General features: G+C 47.4%; 1 protein-coding gene across 1 annotated transcript; it reads right to left on the bottom strand.

Annotated features, from left to right (window-relative positions):
* Window positions 1-587: 587 nt before the first annotated feature.
* Window positions 588-16,452, bottom strand: nubp1 (nucleotide binding protein 1 (MinD homolog, E. coli)). Its single transcript, XM_066642346.1, has 8 exons — window positions 16,431-16,452; window positions 15,488-15,520; window positions 15,023-15,113; window positions 14,116-14,270; window positions 11,652-11,762; window positions 9,090-9,192; window positions 7,458-7,541; window positions 588-1,719 (listed from the first exon to the last, which is right to left on the bottom strand). Exons 3-8 carry the CDS (start codon window positions 15,087-15,089, stop codon window positions 1,652-1,654), a joined length of 588 nt encoding a protein of 195 aa, XP_066498443.1. The 5' UTR covers window positions 15,090-15,113; window positions 15,488-15,520; window positions 16,431-16,452; the 3' UTR covers window positions 588-1,651.
* Window positions 16,453-16,634: the final 182 nt, after the last annotated feature.

The following is a 16,634-nucleotide window of genomic DNA, read 5'->3' as shown; positions in this document are numbered from 1 at the left end:
TCAGCTGATTAATACACTGTAAACATTAGCTCTTTCTCACCGAGACTCCCAATTCTAGTCCAAACGCTAACATCTCTCAGTCTGAGCACGTTGTAGGAAAGTCCTAATATCATTAACATGTTTTTGGGGTGTTTTACTAATTTTAAAACAGTATATTCACAGAAGAAATATATAATTCAATCTAGAAGCAGGTGAATGGTCTTATAATGTTCCAAAACACACGAGAAATATTGATTTCAGGTGATTTCACTCAATTAGAGATGATTTATTATGCAATGAAGTCCACTAAGAGTAAAATGCAAAGCAGAAGCAGGATGAAAACAAGTGCATGTACTTGCTGAATGGATCTGTGTTTTTGTTTCCTGCATCTGAATAAAAATAGCTTTAACAGGTCACACAGATACGATCAGTCGTCTAATTACAGCTTAAGAGGAAATGCAGGGTTTTATCTGACTACCATTAGAACTACATTTTTTAAAAAACCGCTGCTTTAAACTCATTCACAGCTTCAGTTCTCTTCATTCAGAAGAAGATTGATGTCACGGCTCAGACTTCTGGAGAAAAGAGAAGATGCATTCAGTGCTTTTCAATCATTTATTACCTCTCGTCTTACAACGTTTATAAAACATAACCAAACACTGCATTAATGAAAACAGGTCATAGTGCTGCTAAGTGTGGCTTTGATACATTTTTGTCAGATGGTTTTTGCTGGATGTTCAGCCGTCTCCGGTTCCCCCATTAGTGCCGCGGACAGCCCAACACACCGGAGGAGAGCACCAACCGCCCGGCTCCGTACTCTCTGGCAAACGCCCGCCGTGTGATGAGGGGAGGGAGGGAGGCATCAACGATTACAGAGTTATCATTTCTGAATAAACATATATCCTCTAAAACAGGCCTGAGCCATATTCCAGTGCTTTCTGAGCTTAATCAAAGGACAGGAAGGGGTTAATGATGAAGTTAATAAGCTGTTTTGGAAGCAGGGAATAATAAAATACATCTTTTTTTTAAACTCTAAAGCTTTAATAACAATAAAGTCCACCCATTTTCCAAAAATCCTCTGGGGGAGGTGTGAACACAGCGATGGAGAGTGTTTCAGTGGGAGTCTGAGCAGTGGACCGTGGAGGTGGATGGAACCAAACGCCCTCCAGGAAAGGGTGGTGGACACACGGCCGATATTTGACCGTAGTTTGGAGAAGGTGATGGTGTTTAAATCCATTGTAGGACGCCGTGAGGGACAGAAACGTACTCGGTGTAGACGTCCACTCCTCTCCGTCCATGTAGAGCTCTTCACACAGGTGAAGGTCGATGGTAGAGGTGGAGAGGGACTACAGTGCTGGAGACAGAGAGATGCCTGATTCCATTCACCACCACTGGGAAGAAATCCAAGTCTCTACAATCTCCCATTTCACATCAAAAACACACTCCCCATCCATTGTTTATATTTCCATTGCCGGACGAATGAGGAAATGTTTTGAAAAGCTGGGGGAGGAATGGAATGGTAGATTTGCAGGTGGTTAAAGGGACAGCCGCAGGGCCGTTGTTTCCTCTCAGTGTGCAGCTGAGAGCTGTCAGAAATCAAGGTGGGTTTTAGTTGTTGTGATGGACAGAAGCCGTGGAAGTTAAAAACCCGCGGTGGACAGGCGCAGGGCCCTCAGTCCATTCCCACTTCGTCCGGATTCGCAGCCGAGGTGGAGGTGGAGGAGCAGTAGCTTTTTATACCTGTGATACAGGAGACACAACAATGCAGTTAGACATGTTCAGTTAGACATGCCTTTACGCTGCAGTAGGGGAACGTTGCGGTGAGGATTTGATGGTACTCAGACATCAGACGTTGCATGATTATCTGAAGGCAGATACTGATGTTGGATCACAAGCCATCTCAAAGACAACGGACGGAGCTCCAGCACAGTCCAGGGCCCGGGGGAGGGGGGGGGGGGGGGGGGTTTACACCTCTCTGGTGGACTCATGGCATTGGGAATGGCGGCTGTATTGTGAACGTAGGACAACAAATTAACATGGTCACTAATCAGCGTGAGACCGAATCTGTGATTGATTAGTTTCAGTGAAATGGAGGGGTTACATCAGATGAATGTCATTAAATGACGGATTTAAACAGTTTGATTTCCTCAGGAATGAAGTTAATCAGAGACTAATTTCTGGAACCGAATCTGATGCACAGACCAGAGAAGGAAGAAGAGCGTGGAGAAGTGTTCCATCGCATCACAAAAAAATACAGAAGTAGTGTGTTTTGGAAGTGTGTGCGCTGTCATTTAATTTTAACCCTTTGCTTGAACACTGACATTTAGAAGTCACCCAAGTCACTCACACACAAGTCCTCCGGAGCAGCTGCACATGAGCCTAAGGTCGTGATCCCCACTTGTCTGCGCCGGCTCCAGCGGCGTGAAGCCCTCCAGCACTGAGCTTGGCCTCCAGCATGAGGCACTCCATCCAATACCTCTGGGAGGAGTTGTATTCCACTATAAACATTAGCTCCATCAATTGATTATAGTCTCCTACACCTACAGTAAAGACTTCCCTTGGGAATAGTGTGTGTTCCTGTGTTAAACAGAGGAACGCATTCCTGATCCTTGCCCTTGACGTTGTTTAAAACCTACTCAAGGCTCCTGTGATAGTGAAATACGCGCTGTTTGGACGCATTGTTTTATTTTTCACTGTTGTTTTGGAGTTTTTGATTTCTGTTCCTCTTCTGGACGTTTGATTAAACACCTCTCAGACACATGCCATTTACAACAAAAATGAATAGGGAAATAAAAACTAAGCGTGTCACATTACAGAAACTGTGGCTTCCGTCTCTGTTTACTTTGGAGATATCGAATCCTGTGCTGTCCCTGTGAAGTTGGTAAAACATTAATTAGAGTCGCCAAAAAACAACTAATCTTTATAATCAGTTGGAACGAATCCCAGACTTGGCACAGCACGGCCCTGAATCCGCAGTCGACCTGGGCTCAGCGCCTGGCCCATATTCTAATATCGGCTGCAGTGATCACACAGGGCTCTGTTTAGTGTAATCCAGCTGTTACTCTGCGAGGTTTGTGCAGTGGTTAGGTACGCCCACATAACCCACAGAGCAGGTGTGATGTGGTGGAGGATCATTCTCAGCGCTGCAGAGACACTGACGTGGTGGTGGTGTGTTAGTGTGTGTTGTGCTGGTGTAGAGTGGATCAGACACAGCAGTGCTGCTGGAGTTTTTAAACCCTGTGTCCACTCTCTGTCCACTCTGTGAGACACTCCTCCCTCGTTGGTCCACCTTGTAGATGTAAAGTCAGAGACAGTAGCTCATCTGTCGCTGCACAGTGTGTGTCGCTCGTCCTCTAGTCCTTCATCAGTGACACAGGACGCTGTCGGCTGGATGTTTTTGGTCGGTGGACTGTTCTCGGTCCAGACACTGAGGGGTTTAAAAACTCCAGCAGCACTGCTGTGTCTGATCCACTCTACACCTGCAACAGAGTCATTAGTCTTTAATTGTGGATCTACACAGCGCTCCTGTGTGGTCAATGAACGAATAGCACGGATTGTTAGCAAAGTCTTGGCAGTTGGTTCCACATTCTACCCCTGCTGACATGTTCACTCTGGAGCTGCGAGGTTCTGGCCAATCAGGTATGACATGAGTTTAGAGGGTGTTACTATATTATTGAGTGAGAGCCAATCAAAAGTTTGGACACCTCTCCTCATCAGTGATTGGTGGAGTAGAGCTAGTCACTGTATAGAGCTGTGTACCAGCCCCTACCTCTGTACAAACCCCAGTTACAATCTCAGACACATTCAGAAGAGAGCGGTTCTACAGATGAACTCTCGACGAGGCCACGGCTGTTCACTGAAAACCGTTCCAGGTGACGACCTCATGAAGCCGACTGAGAGAACGGAGAGAGTGTGTGAAGCTGTCATATGTCAAGTATAAAACATATTAACAACACATTAATATGCAAACAAAAAGCCATCGAGTGAGAGGATGTGCCCAAACTTTTGACTGGCGCTGTATTCCCAACGTGGAAAACGGCCCAAAACAAAGGAAACGGAGTGGGCGTGTGGGACATTTGCCTGGTACTGTGTATATATAGCGCTTCTATTTAAAAGACTGTAATGAATGTATTGTAATGTACATTACACCTGTTTTTATCCATTGGAATAATTTAGTTCTGAGGAATAAACAGGATCCTTCTGCTGATGTAATCTGAATGTGGGAGGTTACTTTTTAAGGCAACGACTGTTTTGAGCTGGATTTTTGAGGGCAGGATATTTTTATTTCTTTATTTATTATTTGGATACTTGGCAACCGCAGGGGGCCAGATTACAGCAAAGAGGTTGGTTTACTGCGGAAACATCTAGAAACAAGTGAATAAACCGTATTACATTCATACAGTAGTCTGTCTCAATGCCTCAGTGTGTTCTCTGAGAGAGAGAGAGAGAGAGACAGAGGAGAGAGAGAGAGAAAGGGAGAGAGAGAGACAGAGAGGGGGGGAGAGAGAGAGTGAGAGAGAGAGAGAGAGAGACTGGAGAGAGAGAGGGGGAGAGAGAGGGGGAGAGAGAGAGAGAGAGAGATAGAGTGGGGGAGAGAGAGGGAGAGAGAGAGGAGAGAGACTGGAGAGAGAGGGGGGAGAGAGAGATAGAGTGGGGGAGAGAGAGAGAGAGAGAGAGACTGGAGAGAGAGAGGGGGAGAGAGAGGGGGAGAGAGTGGGGGAGAGAGAGAGATAGAGATAGAGTGGGGGAGAGGGGGAGAGAGAGACTGGGGGAACTTTTCACTTTACACATTTATTTTTTTTAAGCGTTACACGCCGCTGCCTCCAACTCATTTCCTACACAAACTGAAGGAAAGAACCAAAGAGTTCGGAAAAACGAGGTATTTCCGATCCGCCGCCCCCCCCTCACTAAAGACCACCTCAGTCTATCTGCCACAAACGCCCACAGCTGCTTAGTTTGACATGTGCATATTTCACTTTCCCACTTACTGCTGCTTGACAAAGCCACAGTGTTTTCCCAACTGAAGACTACAGACTACTCTCACATCGTACAGCTACAGTCATTTCTGTCTGTGGTTTCACTAGAAATCAGAAGCCGTTGTACCCCAATTAATGCAAAACATACGAAGCTCTGTTGAAAGGGGTCTTTGCTGATTAAAAACAGAGACGGAATACAAAGCAAGCCCACACACGCTGACAATAATCCCCGTACATTACCACCTCTTGGGATATTTATAGCTCTGGCTTTTACTGCTATGACTGTGTTTATTAACCGACTGCAACAGCAACAGCAATAACATTAAAGGCCGGTGGTCTCAAGCTAAGCCTGAACTACATGATTTATACAATATTAACACCACCTGAAACAAGGAGCATCTCACACTTGCCTTCACTAAGTCTTAAAGGCACAGGCTCTAGACTTTCAGACACTAAGGAGAAATAAATATGGAGCTGAAGGTGCTGCACCTTGTGGGTCTTATGCATCCTCCTGTGTTTTGCAGACAGGAAGTGTGAGCACCCATGCTTCCGTATTTATTGCACTGTATTATCTGGAGGATGGACTGAGCTCAGAAAAGAACGAGGTTCTTGAAGGCGCTGGTCAGAAGTTTGTGGATAAATTCTGTGTTTGTCGGTACCACTTCCTGCTGAAGGAACAGCCGCTGTTCTTCCTGAAAGGTTTTACACTAGATCTCAAAAACGTCACTGTGAGAATCTGAGAGGCCTTTTTGGATTAGAATCTCCTCCATCTCTGTGTCCTACTGGATGGACATTCGCTCTTCTTGTGCATCTCTTTGCTATTTTTATTATTTAACCTCCTGGTTTTTGTGGGCTATAACCTGAAACACTGAAACAACCTGAGACGCGGACGGGTCGCGGAACTGATGCCCACAGGTCAGACGAGGAGAGGAGAGGCGCGGACATGTCAGACGCGGACAAGAGAGACGCGGACGGGTCAGACAAGGACAGGAGAGACGCAGACGGGTCAGACGAGGACAGGAGAGACGCGGACGGGTCAGACGAGGACAGGAGGGACGCGGACGGGTCAGACGAGGACAGGAGGGACGCGGACGGGTCAGACGAGGACAGGAGGGACGCGGACGGGTCAGACGAGGACAGGAGGGACGCGGACGGGTCAGACGAGGACAGGAGGGACGCGGACGGGTCAGACGAGGACAGGAGGGACGCGGACGGGTCAGACGAGGACAGGAGGGACGCGGACGGGTCAGACGAGGACAGGAGGGACGCGGACGGGTCAGACGAGGACAGGAGAGACGCGGACGGGTCAGACGAGGACGGGAGAGACGCGGACGGGTCAGACGAGGACAGGAGAGACGGAGACATGTCAGACGAGGACAGGAGAGACGCGGACGGGTCAGACGAGGGCAGGAGAGACGGAGACATGTCAGACGAGGACGGGAGAGACGGAGACATGTCAGACGAGGACAGGAGAGACGCGGACGGGTCAGACGCGGATGGGTCAGATGAGGACAGGAGAGACGGAGACATGTCAGACGAGGAAAGGAGAGACGCGGACGGGTCAGACGAGGACAGGAGAGACGCGGACGGGTCAGATGAGGACAGGAGAGACGGAGACATGTCAGACGAGGACAGGAGAGACGCGGACGGGTCAGACGAGGACAGGAGGGACGCGGACGGGTCAGACGAGGACAGGAGGGACGCGGACGGGTCAGACGAGGACAGGAGGGACGCGGACGGGTCAGACGAGGACAGGAGGGACGCGGACGGGTCAGACGAGGACAGGAGAGACGCGGACGGGTCAGACGAGGACGGGAGAGACGCGGACGGGTCAGACGAGGACAGGAGAGACGGAGACATGTCAGACGAGGACAGGAGAGACGCGGACGGGTCAGACGAGGGCAGGAGAGACGGAGACATGTCAGACGAGGACGGGAGAGACGGAGACATGTCAGACGAGGACAGGAGAGACGCGGACGGGTCAGACGCGGATGGGTCAGATGAGGACAGGAGAGACGGAGACATGTCAGACGAGGAAAGGAGAGACGCGGACGGGTCAGACGAGGACAGGAGAGACGCGGATGGGTCAGATGAGGACAGGAGAGACGGAGACATGTCAGACGAGGACAGGAGAGATGCGGACGGGTCAGACGAGGACAGGAGAGACGTGGACGGGTCAGACAACGTACAGCGTATGCCAGCGTACAACGTTACAGTTCGCTCTGAGGAACCGACTCATACTTGGTTCCAGCTGGGAACACATTGATGTTGGTTAAAACGCACAAAATAGTTCCAAATTTGGTTTTTGCGAAATGCTCCAGTCCCTCGATGATGAAAAGGCACGATAAAGCCTTATATAGAAAGCCAAAACTGGTCTATTCATGGACGACATGAATAAGCAGTCTGAGGTTTCATCTCATGCGAGTCACTGTGGGTAAAAGAAAGGTATAGTTTATTAAACGTATTAAAGGAAATGAAACACTCATTGGAGCATGTTCTTACTCTGGACGATGCTGTGATAGGCTGCGGCGGCGGGGGAATCGGGTGCTTCATTAAGGAACGACTTTCCCTCATCACAGCTTCTCCCTTTAAACCCAAAAAAAAAAAGAAAAAAATTGAAGTAAAAAAAAAATAAAAACAAGAAACTCGTCACAGAGAATGAGGAAGCTGCTCCAAAACAGAGAAGTAGAAACTGCAGAACCATCTGAAAAACAGGCCTCTTTCCTGCCACATTCCAAATAATCGGAGAGAAATCAGCACAGCCTTTCTTATTATTGTGATTCATTTTTCATTTTACCCTAGGCCACGGCCGGCCACGCCACTGGGAAACCACCGACAAGGAAGCACGCTCCCAAAACGGGAACTGAAAATTCCCTCAAACACCATTGACGATGAGCTAGCTGTTATAACAGAGGGTTTCCTCCTCTTACAGCCACAATCACACTCAGAGAGAGTGAGGGTTAAACGTGAATGCACAGGTTTATAACCCATCTTCTGAATGCACTTCATCCTGCGCCTGCAGTGGGATCACTACCCCGCGTAGTGCTCAGTGAATGAGTAACCAATAAGAGACCACTGCAGAGCAAAGTGCTGTTAGAGTTGTTGCTTAGCGACTTGGTTTTTCATGGCTACGGCGTGAACACGGTTTGTGTTCAATTAGCAGTGTTGTGTTGTCATAGAGGCCCTGGCATGTTTGTAATTGTAACCGTAACTTGCGTCATTTTCTCTGTTGACTTAAGGTTCTTTGTTCCGTGTTTCTTTGTTCACTACGTCACGATTCTTGTCTTTTTTTGAGATTTAAATAAAACCAAATCACACCTTTGCTTCTGCCTCTTCCCACTATATAAATAAATAATAAATAGGGCCCGAGCACTAGACTGTGGGGAACTGCAGTTGTCTCTGGTTTGTTTACATTCAGAAGCACAGTGTCTGGAACGGTGTGTTTGGTGGCTGAACTTTAACTTCTCTGTAAGACGTCATTCAAATATTTGAATTTCCACAGAAACTCGTTTGCAACTCGAGTTGTTCAGTTCTGTAGCACTTACTGTCTGCGTTTACTTTCATGCAGTTAGCCATCTCTTAATTAGAGGGTCCCTATCTAAACAATGTAGAGCAGGAATAAAGCAACATCCTCGTCTATTTTCATGATTTTCAACAGAGAAGAACGAAGCCTAGCGTGTCTGACTGAGCTGCTTTGTTTTTTTTCCACAATTTTACTGACATTAGGGTTTCATACACAAACTATACTGGTATAAAGGAACAATAAAAGCCCCAGTGTAAACGCACATGGATCATAGCCGTGGTCTAATTTGCACATAATATAATAATATAATAAAACGGTCAAATACATCACGAGTTGGACAAATGTGTATATGCACCCAAAACAATAAAGGGGTCTTCAATAATTACGTCCTTGTCTTTGCTCACACTCTTGTAAACGGTCACTGTTCACTATTCACTATACAGTGCACTATTTTGGAGTTCTGCCATTTTGTTGTGTCCGAAATCACAGTGGAAGTGGTTTCATTTTTCCAGTGGTTCGTGTTATTAATGAACTAGCATTTCCAAACCATAAGAAGATGTACAATGATGCAGGAACGTTACAGCTGCGATGTAAGGAATTTGCTCCAGTACCTATCCTTGGGTCCAGAGGCACTTTGCCAAGGAGCGAGAGTTTGAGCTCCTCACACATCCTTGCAGCACCCCCAGTGGTGGGAGGGAAGACCTCAGAGGTGTTCTGTGAGGAAAGAGGCAGAAGGGTTAATCTCAGTCAGGATTTCAGATAAGCAATGACGTCTTACATGCTTCATCAACACTTCCGCATACAGGAATGATCTCAGAGCCTGGGAATGCTCAGAGAGTCTACAGCCTGAGAACTCTCTCAGAGCCTGACATGGACTTATCGTCAGCAGTTCTGAACATCAGAGCACTTTAAGTTTAGTAACTGAATAATAACAATAAACCTCTTCATTGTGAAACTGTGACTAGGGTGAACATGTTGCATAATCCCTTCTATCCTCACATACCCTTTAACCATCTCTTTAACTCCCACTACTCCTCCTTCTAAGTGTCTTTCCTCACACAACTTCTGTCTGTGTCTCTCTCTCTTCCTCCCTTAGAGAGTACATTTACATACACTTCATTTGTTTTTGGATTATTCAAGCGTTCCTGTAAACAGCACACACTGACACCGGTAATACTCAAGAGAACTGTATTTAAATCTAGTTTCTCGTGTACACACACCTTGATTTCTTTCAGATTCCTCGGTCTGTGCACCCATGCTAACGTCACTAGAACGGGTGAAGAGCGTTAATACAGCGTTCTCTGCACATATTTTGAAGTTCCACACCATTCTGTATCTAAAAAGCTATGAAGTAACACACGCTTCAATTACTCTGCAAAAACATGTGCTGCAGCTGGAGTCTCTCGTCTCGTCTCAGGAGCAGTGCAGAGAAAACTGTGAGGAGTCATTAAAAAAAAGCTGTCCCATATTTGCAGGGAAAAGGTGGTCCACGTTAATGAAGAGCCACAAGAGAAAGCTGATGTCACATATTTCTGTCGTGTTATTGGCTGTTACAAAGCAGAAATCACATTATCGCCGGACACTTCCTGGAATCTTCTTCATTATCTGTTTTACCAAGTGTAATGTAAACGCATTATTCAGATTATTCACAAAACCTGTCCATCTCTGCCTCTCCCTCTTTCTCACATGTTCTATCCATCTCTCCCTCTTCCTCTTTCTCTCATGCTCTATCCATCTCTCCCTCTTTCTCACATGCTCTATCCATCTCTCCCTCTCACTCGCTCTATCCATCTCTCCCTCTTTCTCACATGCTCTATCCATCTCTCCCTCTCACTCGCTCTATCCATCTCTCCCTCTCTCACATGCTCTATCCATCTCTCCCTCTCTCACATGCTCTATCCATCTCTCCCTCTCTCACATGCTCTATCCATCTCTCCCTCTTTCTCACTCGCTCTAGCCATCTCTCCCTCTCACTCTCTCACATGCTCTATCCATCTCTCCCTCTTTCTCACATGCTCTATCCATCTCTCCCTCTCACTCGCTCTATCCATCTCTCCCTCTCACTCTCTCACATGCTCTATCCATCTCTCCCTCTTTCTCACATGCTCTATCCATCTCTCCCTCTCACTCGCTCTAGCCATCTCTCCCTCTCCCTCTCTCACATGCTCTATCCATCTCTCCCTCTTTCTCACATGCTCTATCCATCTCTCCCTCTCACTCGCTCTAGCCATCTCTCCCTCTCTCACATGCTCTATCCATCTCTCTCTTCCTCTCTCACATGCTCTATCCATCTCTCCCTCTTCCTCTCTCACATGCTCTATCCATCTCTTCCTCTCTCACATGCTCTATCCATCTCTTCCTCTCTCACATGCTCTATCCATCTCTCCCTCTTCCTCTCTCACATGCTCTATCCATCTCTCCCTCTTCCTCTCTCACATGCTCTATCCATCTCTCCCTCTCTCACATGCTCTATCCATCTCTCCCTCTCACTCGCTCTAGCCATCTCTCCCTCTCACTCGCTCTAGCCATCTCTCCCTCTCACTCGCTCTAGCCATCTCTCCCTCTCACTCTCTCTAGCCATCTCTCCCTCTCACTCTCTCTAGCCATCTCTCCCTCTCACTCTCTCTAGCCATCTCTCCCTCTCACTCTCTCTAGCCATCTCTCCCTCTCACTCTTTCTCACATGCTCTATCCATCTCTGACTCTCGCAAATGCTCTATCCATCTCTCACTCTCGCATATGCTCTATCCATCTCTCCCTCTCTCACATGCTCTATCCATCTCTCCCTCTCTCACATGCTCTATCCATCTCTCCCTCTCACATGCTCTATCCATCTCTCCCTCTTTCTCACATGCTCTATCCATCTCTCCCTCTCACATGCTCTATCCATCTCTCCCTCTCACATGCTCTATCCATCTCTCCCTCTCTCACATGCTCTATCCATCTCTCCCTCTCACTCGCTCTAGCCATCTCTCCCCCTCACTCTTTCTCATATGCTCTAGCCATCCCTCTCTCTCCGTCTGTGACTCTCCCTCTCCCTCAGTCTCTCTCTCTCTGTCCCACTGTCTCCTCACACCTTGTCTCTCTGTCTCTCTCTCATTTCCACTCAGAAATCTCCCTCTTTTTCATTTAAAACCTTAATAATTCAGACAGGAAGCAGAAACGTTTGCTCACCCTGCATTTGGGACAAACAAATCCGCTCATGTTCTCCACCACTCCGATTACTGGCAGCTTCACTTTCTCACAGAACCGGATCTCCTTCCTCACGTCCTGCAGGGACACTTCCTGTTTACGAATGAAACAAAGGGATATAAAAGCCCCAGATTAGCACTGATCATTCATTTATTAACTCATTCATTGTCTGTAACCTTGTGTCCAGTTCAGGAACGCACCCTTTGACAGGGGACCGGTCCATCGCAAGACATCACACACTCGCACATTCTCTCACACACTCGCACCTAGGGCCAATTTTGAATACCGAATCCACCTAATGATGTGTGTTTTTGGACTGCGGTGGGAAACCTGAGCACAGACCAACACAAGACCACAAAAACTCCTCAGTTCAGCTTCGGGAAACTTAAAATTACTTTCCTAATTTTCTCCAGAGAGGAATGAAGGACATCAGAATACCAGAGTTAGACGTTACATGTTCATTACTGAAGTTCTGAGGGACACAGACTAATATATATATTACATTTCATAAGACTGAAAACTTTATTTATCCTGAAGGAAATCACAGTGAGCTGAATCATGATTTCCCCTGGTAATAATATAACAAATGCAGTTCCATTGTTCCACAGCTGGATGCTGGGGGGGGGGGGGTGGCTTTACACCCCTAAAACCAAGTCTTGGCATTGGGCAATTAGCCACTTACATTTTTATTAAATATTTATTCATTTATTCATCTGTAAGCGCTTACATTTCAAGCGTTCCAGTTCAGGGTCGCGGTGGGTCCAGAGCCTACCTGGAATCATTGGGCGCAAGGCGGGAATACACCCTGGAGGGGGCGCCAGTCCTTCACAGGGCAACACACACACATTCACTCACACACACGGACTCTTTTGAGTCACCAATCCACCTACCAACGTGTGTTTTTGGACTGTGGGAGGAAACCAGAGCACCCGGAGGAAACCCACGCAGACACAGAGAGAACACACCACACTCCTCACAGACAGTCACCCGGAGGAAACCCATGCAGACACAGGGAGAACACACCACACTCCTCACAGACAGTCACCCGGAGGAAACCCACGCAGACACAGGGAGAACACACCACACTCCTCACAGACAGTCACCCGGAGGAAACCCACACAGACACAGGGAGAACACACCACACTCCTCACAGACAGTCACCCGGAGGAAACCCACGCAGACACAGGGAGAACACACTACACTCCTCACAGACAGTCACCCGGAGCGGGAATCGAACCCACAACCTCCAGGTCCCTGGAGCTGTGTGACTGCGACACTAACCTGCTGCACCACCGTTCCGCCCTATTAAATATTTATGTTTTTATAAATCTAAGCCAGCAATTAGAGTCTTGAATTTGATGTGGGAATCAGGAATAAGGGATGAGCTCTTTGTGGAGTTGGTTTCTCTGGCTGATGAGGTTGAGAGGAAGATGGGGATAATGTTCTGGTTCCTGAAGATATACTTGAGAGAGAGTGAAGTATGAACTTGCTTTAACTGATTTAATTGTACGGAAACATCTGACGGAGTCAGGCCTTGCCTGTTCCTGCGCTTGGTTTCTCTCAGTTCTAGGCCACTGTGGCAGGAAGTCTGCTTGGGTGAGTGTGTGTTTGTGTGTGTTCCCCTGGGTTTCTGAAGTGTATTATATGTGTGCGCATGCGTGTGTTTACCTCAGGTTAAATTTGGTTTTATAGGTTTGCAGAGGGTGTGTGTTTGTGTTTGTGTGTGTGTGTGTGTGTTTTTACCTGGGATAAGACTGTGTGCTTACATTTGGTGTGTGTGTTGGTTTTTAGAGGTGAGGCAAATTTGTGGCTTTGGGTGTGCGTGCATGCATGTGTGTGTGTGTGTGTGTGTGAGAGAGAGAGTGAGTGTGAGAGTGAGTGTGTGTGTGAGAGTGCGTGAGAGTGAGTGTGTGTGTGTGAGAGTGCGTGTGTGTGTGAGAGTGCGTGTGTGTGTGAGAGTGCGTGTGTGTGTGTGAGAGTGCGTGAGAGAGTGCGTGTGTGTGTGTGAGAGTGCGTGTGTGTGTGTGAGAGTGCGTGAGAGAGTGCGTGTGTGTGAGAGTGCGTGTGAGAGTGAGAGTGCGTGTGAGAGTGAGTGTGCGTGTGAGAGTGCGTGTGAGAGTGCGTGTGAGAGTGAGTGTGTGTGTGAGAGTGCGTGAGAGTGAGTGTGTGTGTGAGAGTGAGTGTGAGAGTGCGTGTGTGTGTGTGAGAGTGCGTGTGTGTGTGTGAGAGTGCGTGTGTGTGTGAGAGTGCGTGTGTGTGTGAGAGTGCGTGTGTGTGTGAGAGTGCGTGTGTGTGTGAGAGTGCGTGTGTGTGAGAGTGCGTGTGTGAGAGTGCGTGTGTGTGCATGTGTGAGTGTGTGCGTGTGAGAGTGTGTGCGTGTGAGAGAGAGAGTGTGTGTGAGAGTGTGAGTGTGTGTGAGAGTGTGTGCGTGTGAGAGAGTGTGCACCTGAGGTGTAGTGATTATAACAGCTCCATCAATTCCAGCTCCACTGAGGAACTGCACCAGAGACAGATGTTCGTCTGAAGTTCCTGGAGGTGTGTCTATGATCAAGTAATCCAGCTCTCCCCAGTCCACGTCCCTCAGAAACTGCTTTATCATCCCTGTGTAAACATATATAGATATATGAGCAATAACCCCAGAGTTAGTTCCATATTTTTTACTTCCATCTGTACACAAGATGTTGGACCAAGTGGCTTAACCCTAACACAGAAGCGCAACCCCAGCTCCTACAGATGCTACCAGCGCGCCATCGCTCCAGAGAACCACACAGCCCCATGCTGGGGCAGAATTACAGCCCGCTGGTCGACGCATGGCATTGAGCATGGTGCCGCAGATAGTTGCAGAGCAGTTTAACGGCTGTTAAGGGGTTTTCTTTCACAAGGTTTCATGGATTTTAAACTCATAGGTTTGGCACTCTGTAAACAAACAAGCAGGAAGATGAGCCCTAACTAAAGGGAAGCAGCAGAGGTAAGTGAACCAAGAAGTTCCTCCAGACGCTCTCTGAAGCAGATGTGTTTGAGCAGAGTACAGTATCGGACTGCGAGGCTGCACGCTGATCCAGAGGAAGTGAAACTGGGCTGGGAGTTAAATACAGCACTGTCTTTTATAAACAGAGGCCAAGGCCTGTAAATTAAACTAATCTGCTGTTGAACTGTAACTGTACAGAAACACTGCCAACACTAAGGCTGTGTGTGTCTCTGTTCACCCTCTGGGGTCTGCAGACCTTCTCCACCTCCTCCTGTAACTGCACCCTGTCACACGACTCAGGATAGTCTCATCTCTCTGTGAACACACCCCATCGCTGAAGAGCGACCAACACGGATTAGTCCGTTCGCCCTGTGCCGATACGAACCGTTTTTCTTCGGACCCCTCCAGATCACAGCGTCGTCCGGACCTCCGAGGAGAAAGCCAATGGACATCACCGCCAGGTTGTCTTCTACATACTACAGAGAGGAAAGGACCGGGACATGGCACTAAAATGAGACATGCTTTTGACTCCGGAACCACGTGGAATTCATTGAACACAGTTCAAAAATCAACAGCTGAACTTTTCACTCACAAAAAAAAGCTATCGATTCTGTAATGAACCTGTTTTAATCGTGAACCCTCGTGTTCCGTTCCATGGAACGAGAACTGGTTACTTCACAGATGAGAACTCGTGTGTGAGCATCACACGATTAAGCCTTTCTTAATATTTCAGCTTTTAACAATGGAAATTTACTGTAAAATTAATGAATTAATATTTATATTCGTATATAATTATATTAATAAATAAAAAGGTAATAAAAAGAGAGGGGGGGAGGGGGCAAACTCTCACCACAGGTGACCAGCCAGAGCCACTCTGATGAACCTGAATAAAACACACACCACACACACAAAACACAAAGTAGCCTCAGATTAAAGGAACAGTGTGAAAAAGCTCGAATCTAAAAGATCAGATAATGTTAAGGAAACAGCATTAAAGTGATAACACGTCGCTGAAACTGTGTCTAAACCATGCACAAAGGTCAGAGCGCTGTGTTTCATTGCACCATTCCCATTTATTTTCTGCGTGTGACGTGAAACTAGAACTACAGCTCTCCTGTCCGTTTTAAAAGTCTATGGTTTCACCGCTGCATCCGTGAACCCCTGAACCCCATAAACAACAACTGTGCATTAAAACGGACACAAAGCAGATGCAGGAACAGGAATGAATTAAAAGCCTTTTTAAGCAGCTGCTAAAACTGAAATTAGTTAGAAATGAAGACACAGAAGAGTGGTGTCAAATGTGAAGTGAGGACAAAATGCGTCAGAAAGAGGAACAGAACCTAAAGCTGCGATTAAAATAGAGGGCTGCTGAAAGCCATTGAACCATGGCTTTAAAAAAACAACCTACACATTTCACAACTTCCCACGCACCGTGTGATTTGAGCCCAGCTTCGTACCCTTTACCCACGCGTCCGGTCCGATTCCACCGCGGCACGAGCTGAACCGACCTGTGACCCCTTTGAGTGAGTGCTGTGGAATCGGACCAGACGGGCTCTTATTCACTGCCTCCAGCGCCTATGAGCCTTGGGCTCCACTATACCATCGTCCAGTCACCGGTCGTCCGTCCTAGAACCACTTATGGTCAGAACCGACCAGTGCACACCGGGAACACCCCAGAAGATCTGGAGATGTTTAAACCAAACCATTATTGTCAAAGCGCCTCAGATTCAAAACATCCCGCTCATCCATCCCCCACCACACGGGGGCGCTGTAAGAACATCGGTGTTACTCACTTCACAAGGCTGTGGTTTTAATCCTGTGGCCACTGCTCAAATTTGAGGGGAAGAGACACCACAGACACAGTCTTCTAACTTCAACAGCAGCCAATCTACATCTAAACTCTGTATAACACAGAAACATCTCCAGTCTGAGGTATTCCCAGCTTGTTTGTAATGTTCTGCCTCTTATAAACAGCCCTGTAATCTGATAGAGTGTGT

Source organism: Hoplias malabaricus, chromosome 13, assembly GCF_029633855.1.
Source record: "Hoplias malabaricus isolate fHopMal1 chromosome 13, fHopMal1.hap1, whole genome shotgun sequence".
In the NCBI taxonomy this organism is placed as follows: Eukaryota; Metazoa; Chordata; class Actinopteri; order Characiformes; family Erythrinidae; genus Hoplias; species Hoplias malabaricus.
This window is presented reverse-complemented; position numbering and strand designations above follow the sequence as displayed.

Bases quoted from the DNA above. Each gene is read 5' to 3' on its own strand.
- nubp1 (XM_066642346.1), bottom strand. From the start codon at position 15,089: ATGTCCATTGGCTTTCTCCTCGGAGGTCCGGACGACGCTGTGATCTGG. The intron at 14,271-15,022 runs GTTCGTATCGGC...ATGTTTACACAG, and splicing joins GAGGGGTCCGAAGAAAAACG to GGATGATAAAGCAGTTTCTG. The intron at 7,542-9,089 runs GTACTGGAGCAA...TTGGGTTTAAAG, and splicing joins GCCTCTGGACCCAAGGATAG to GGAGAAGCTGTGATGAGGGA.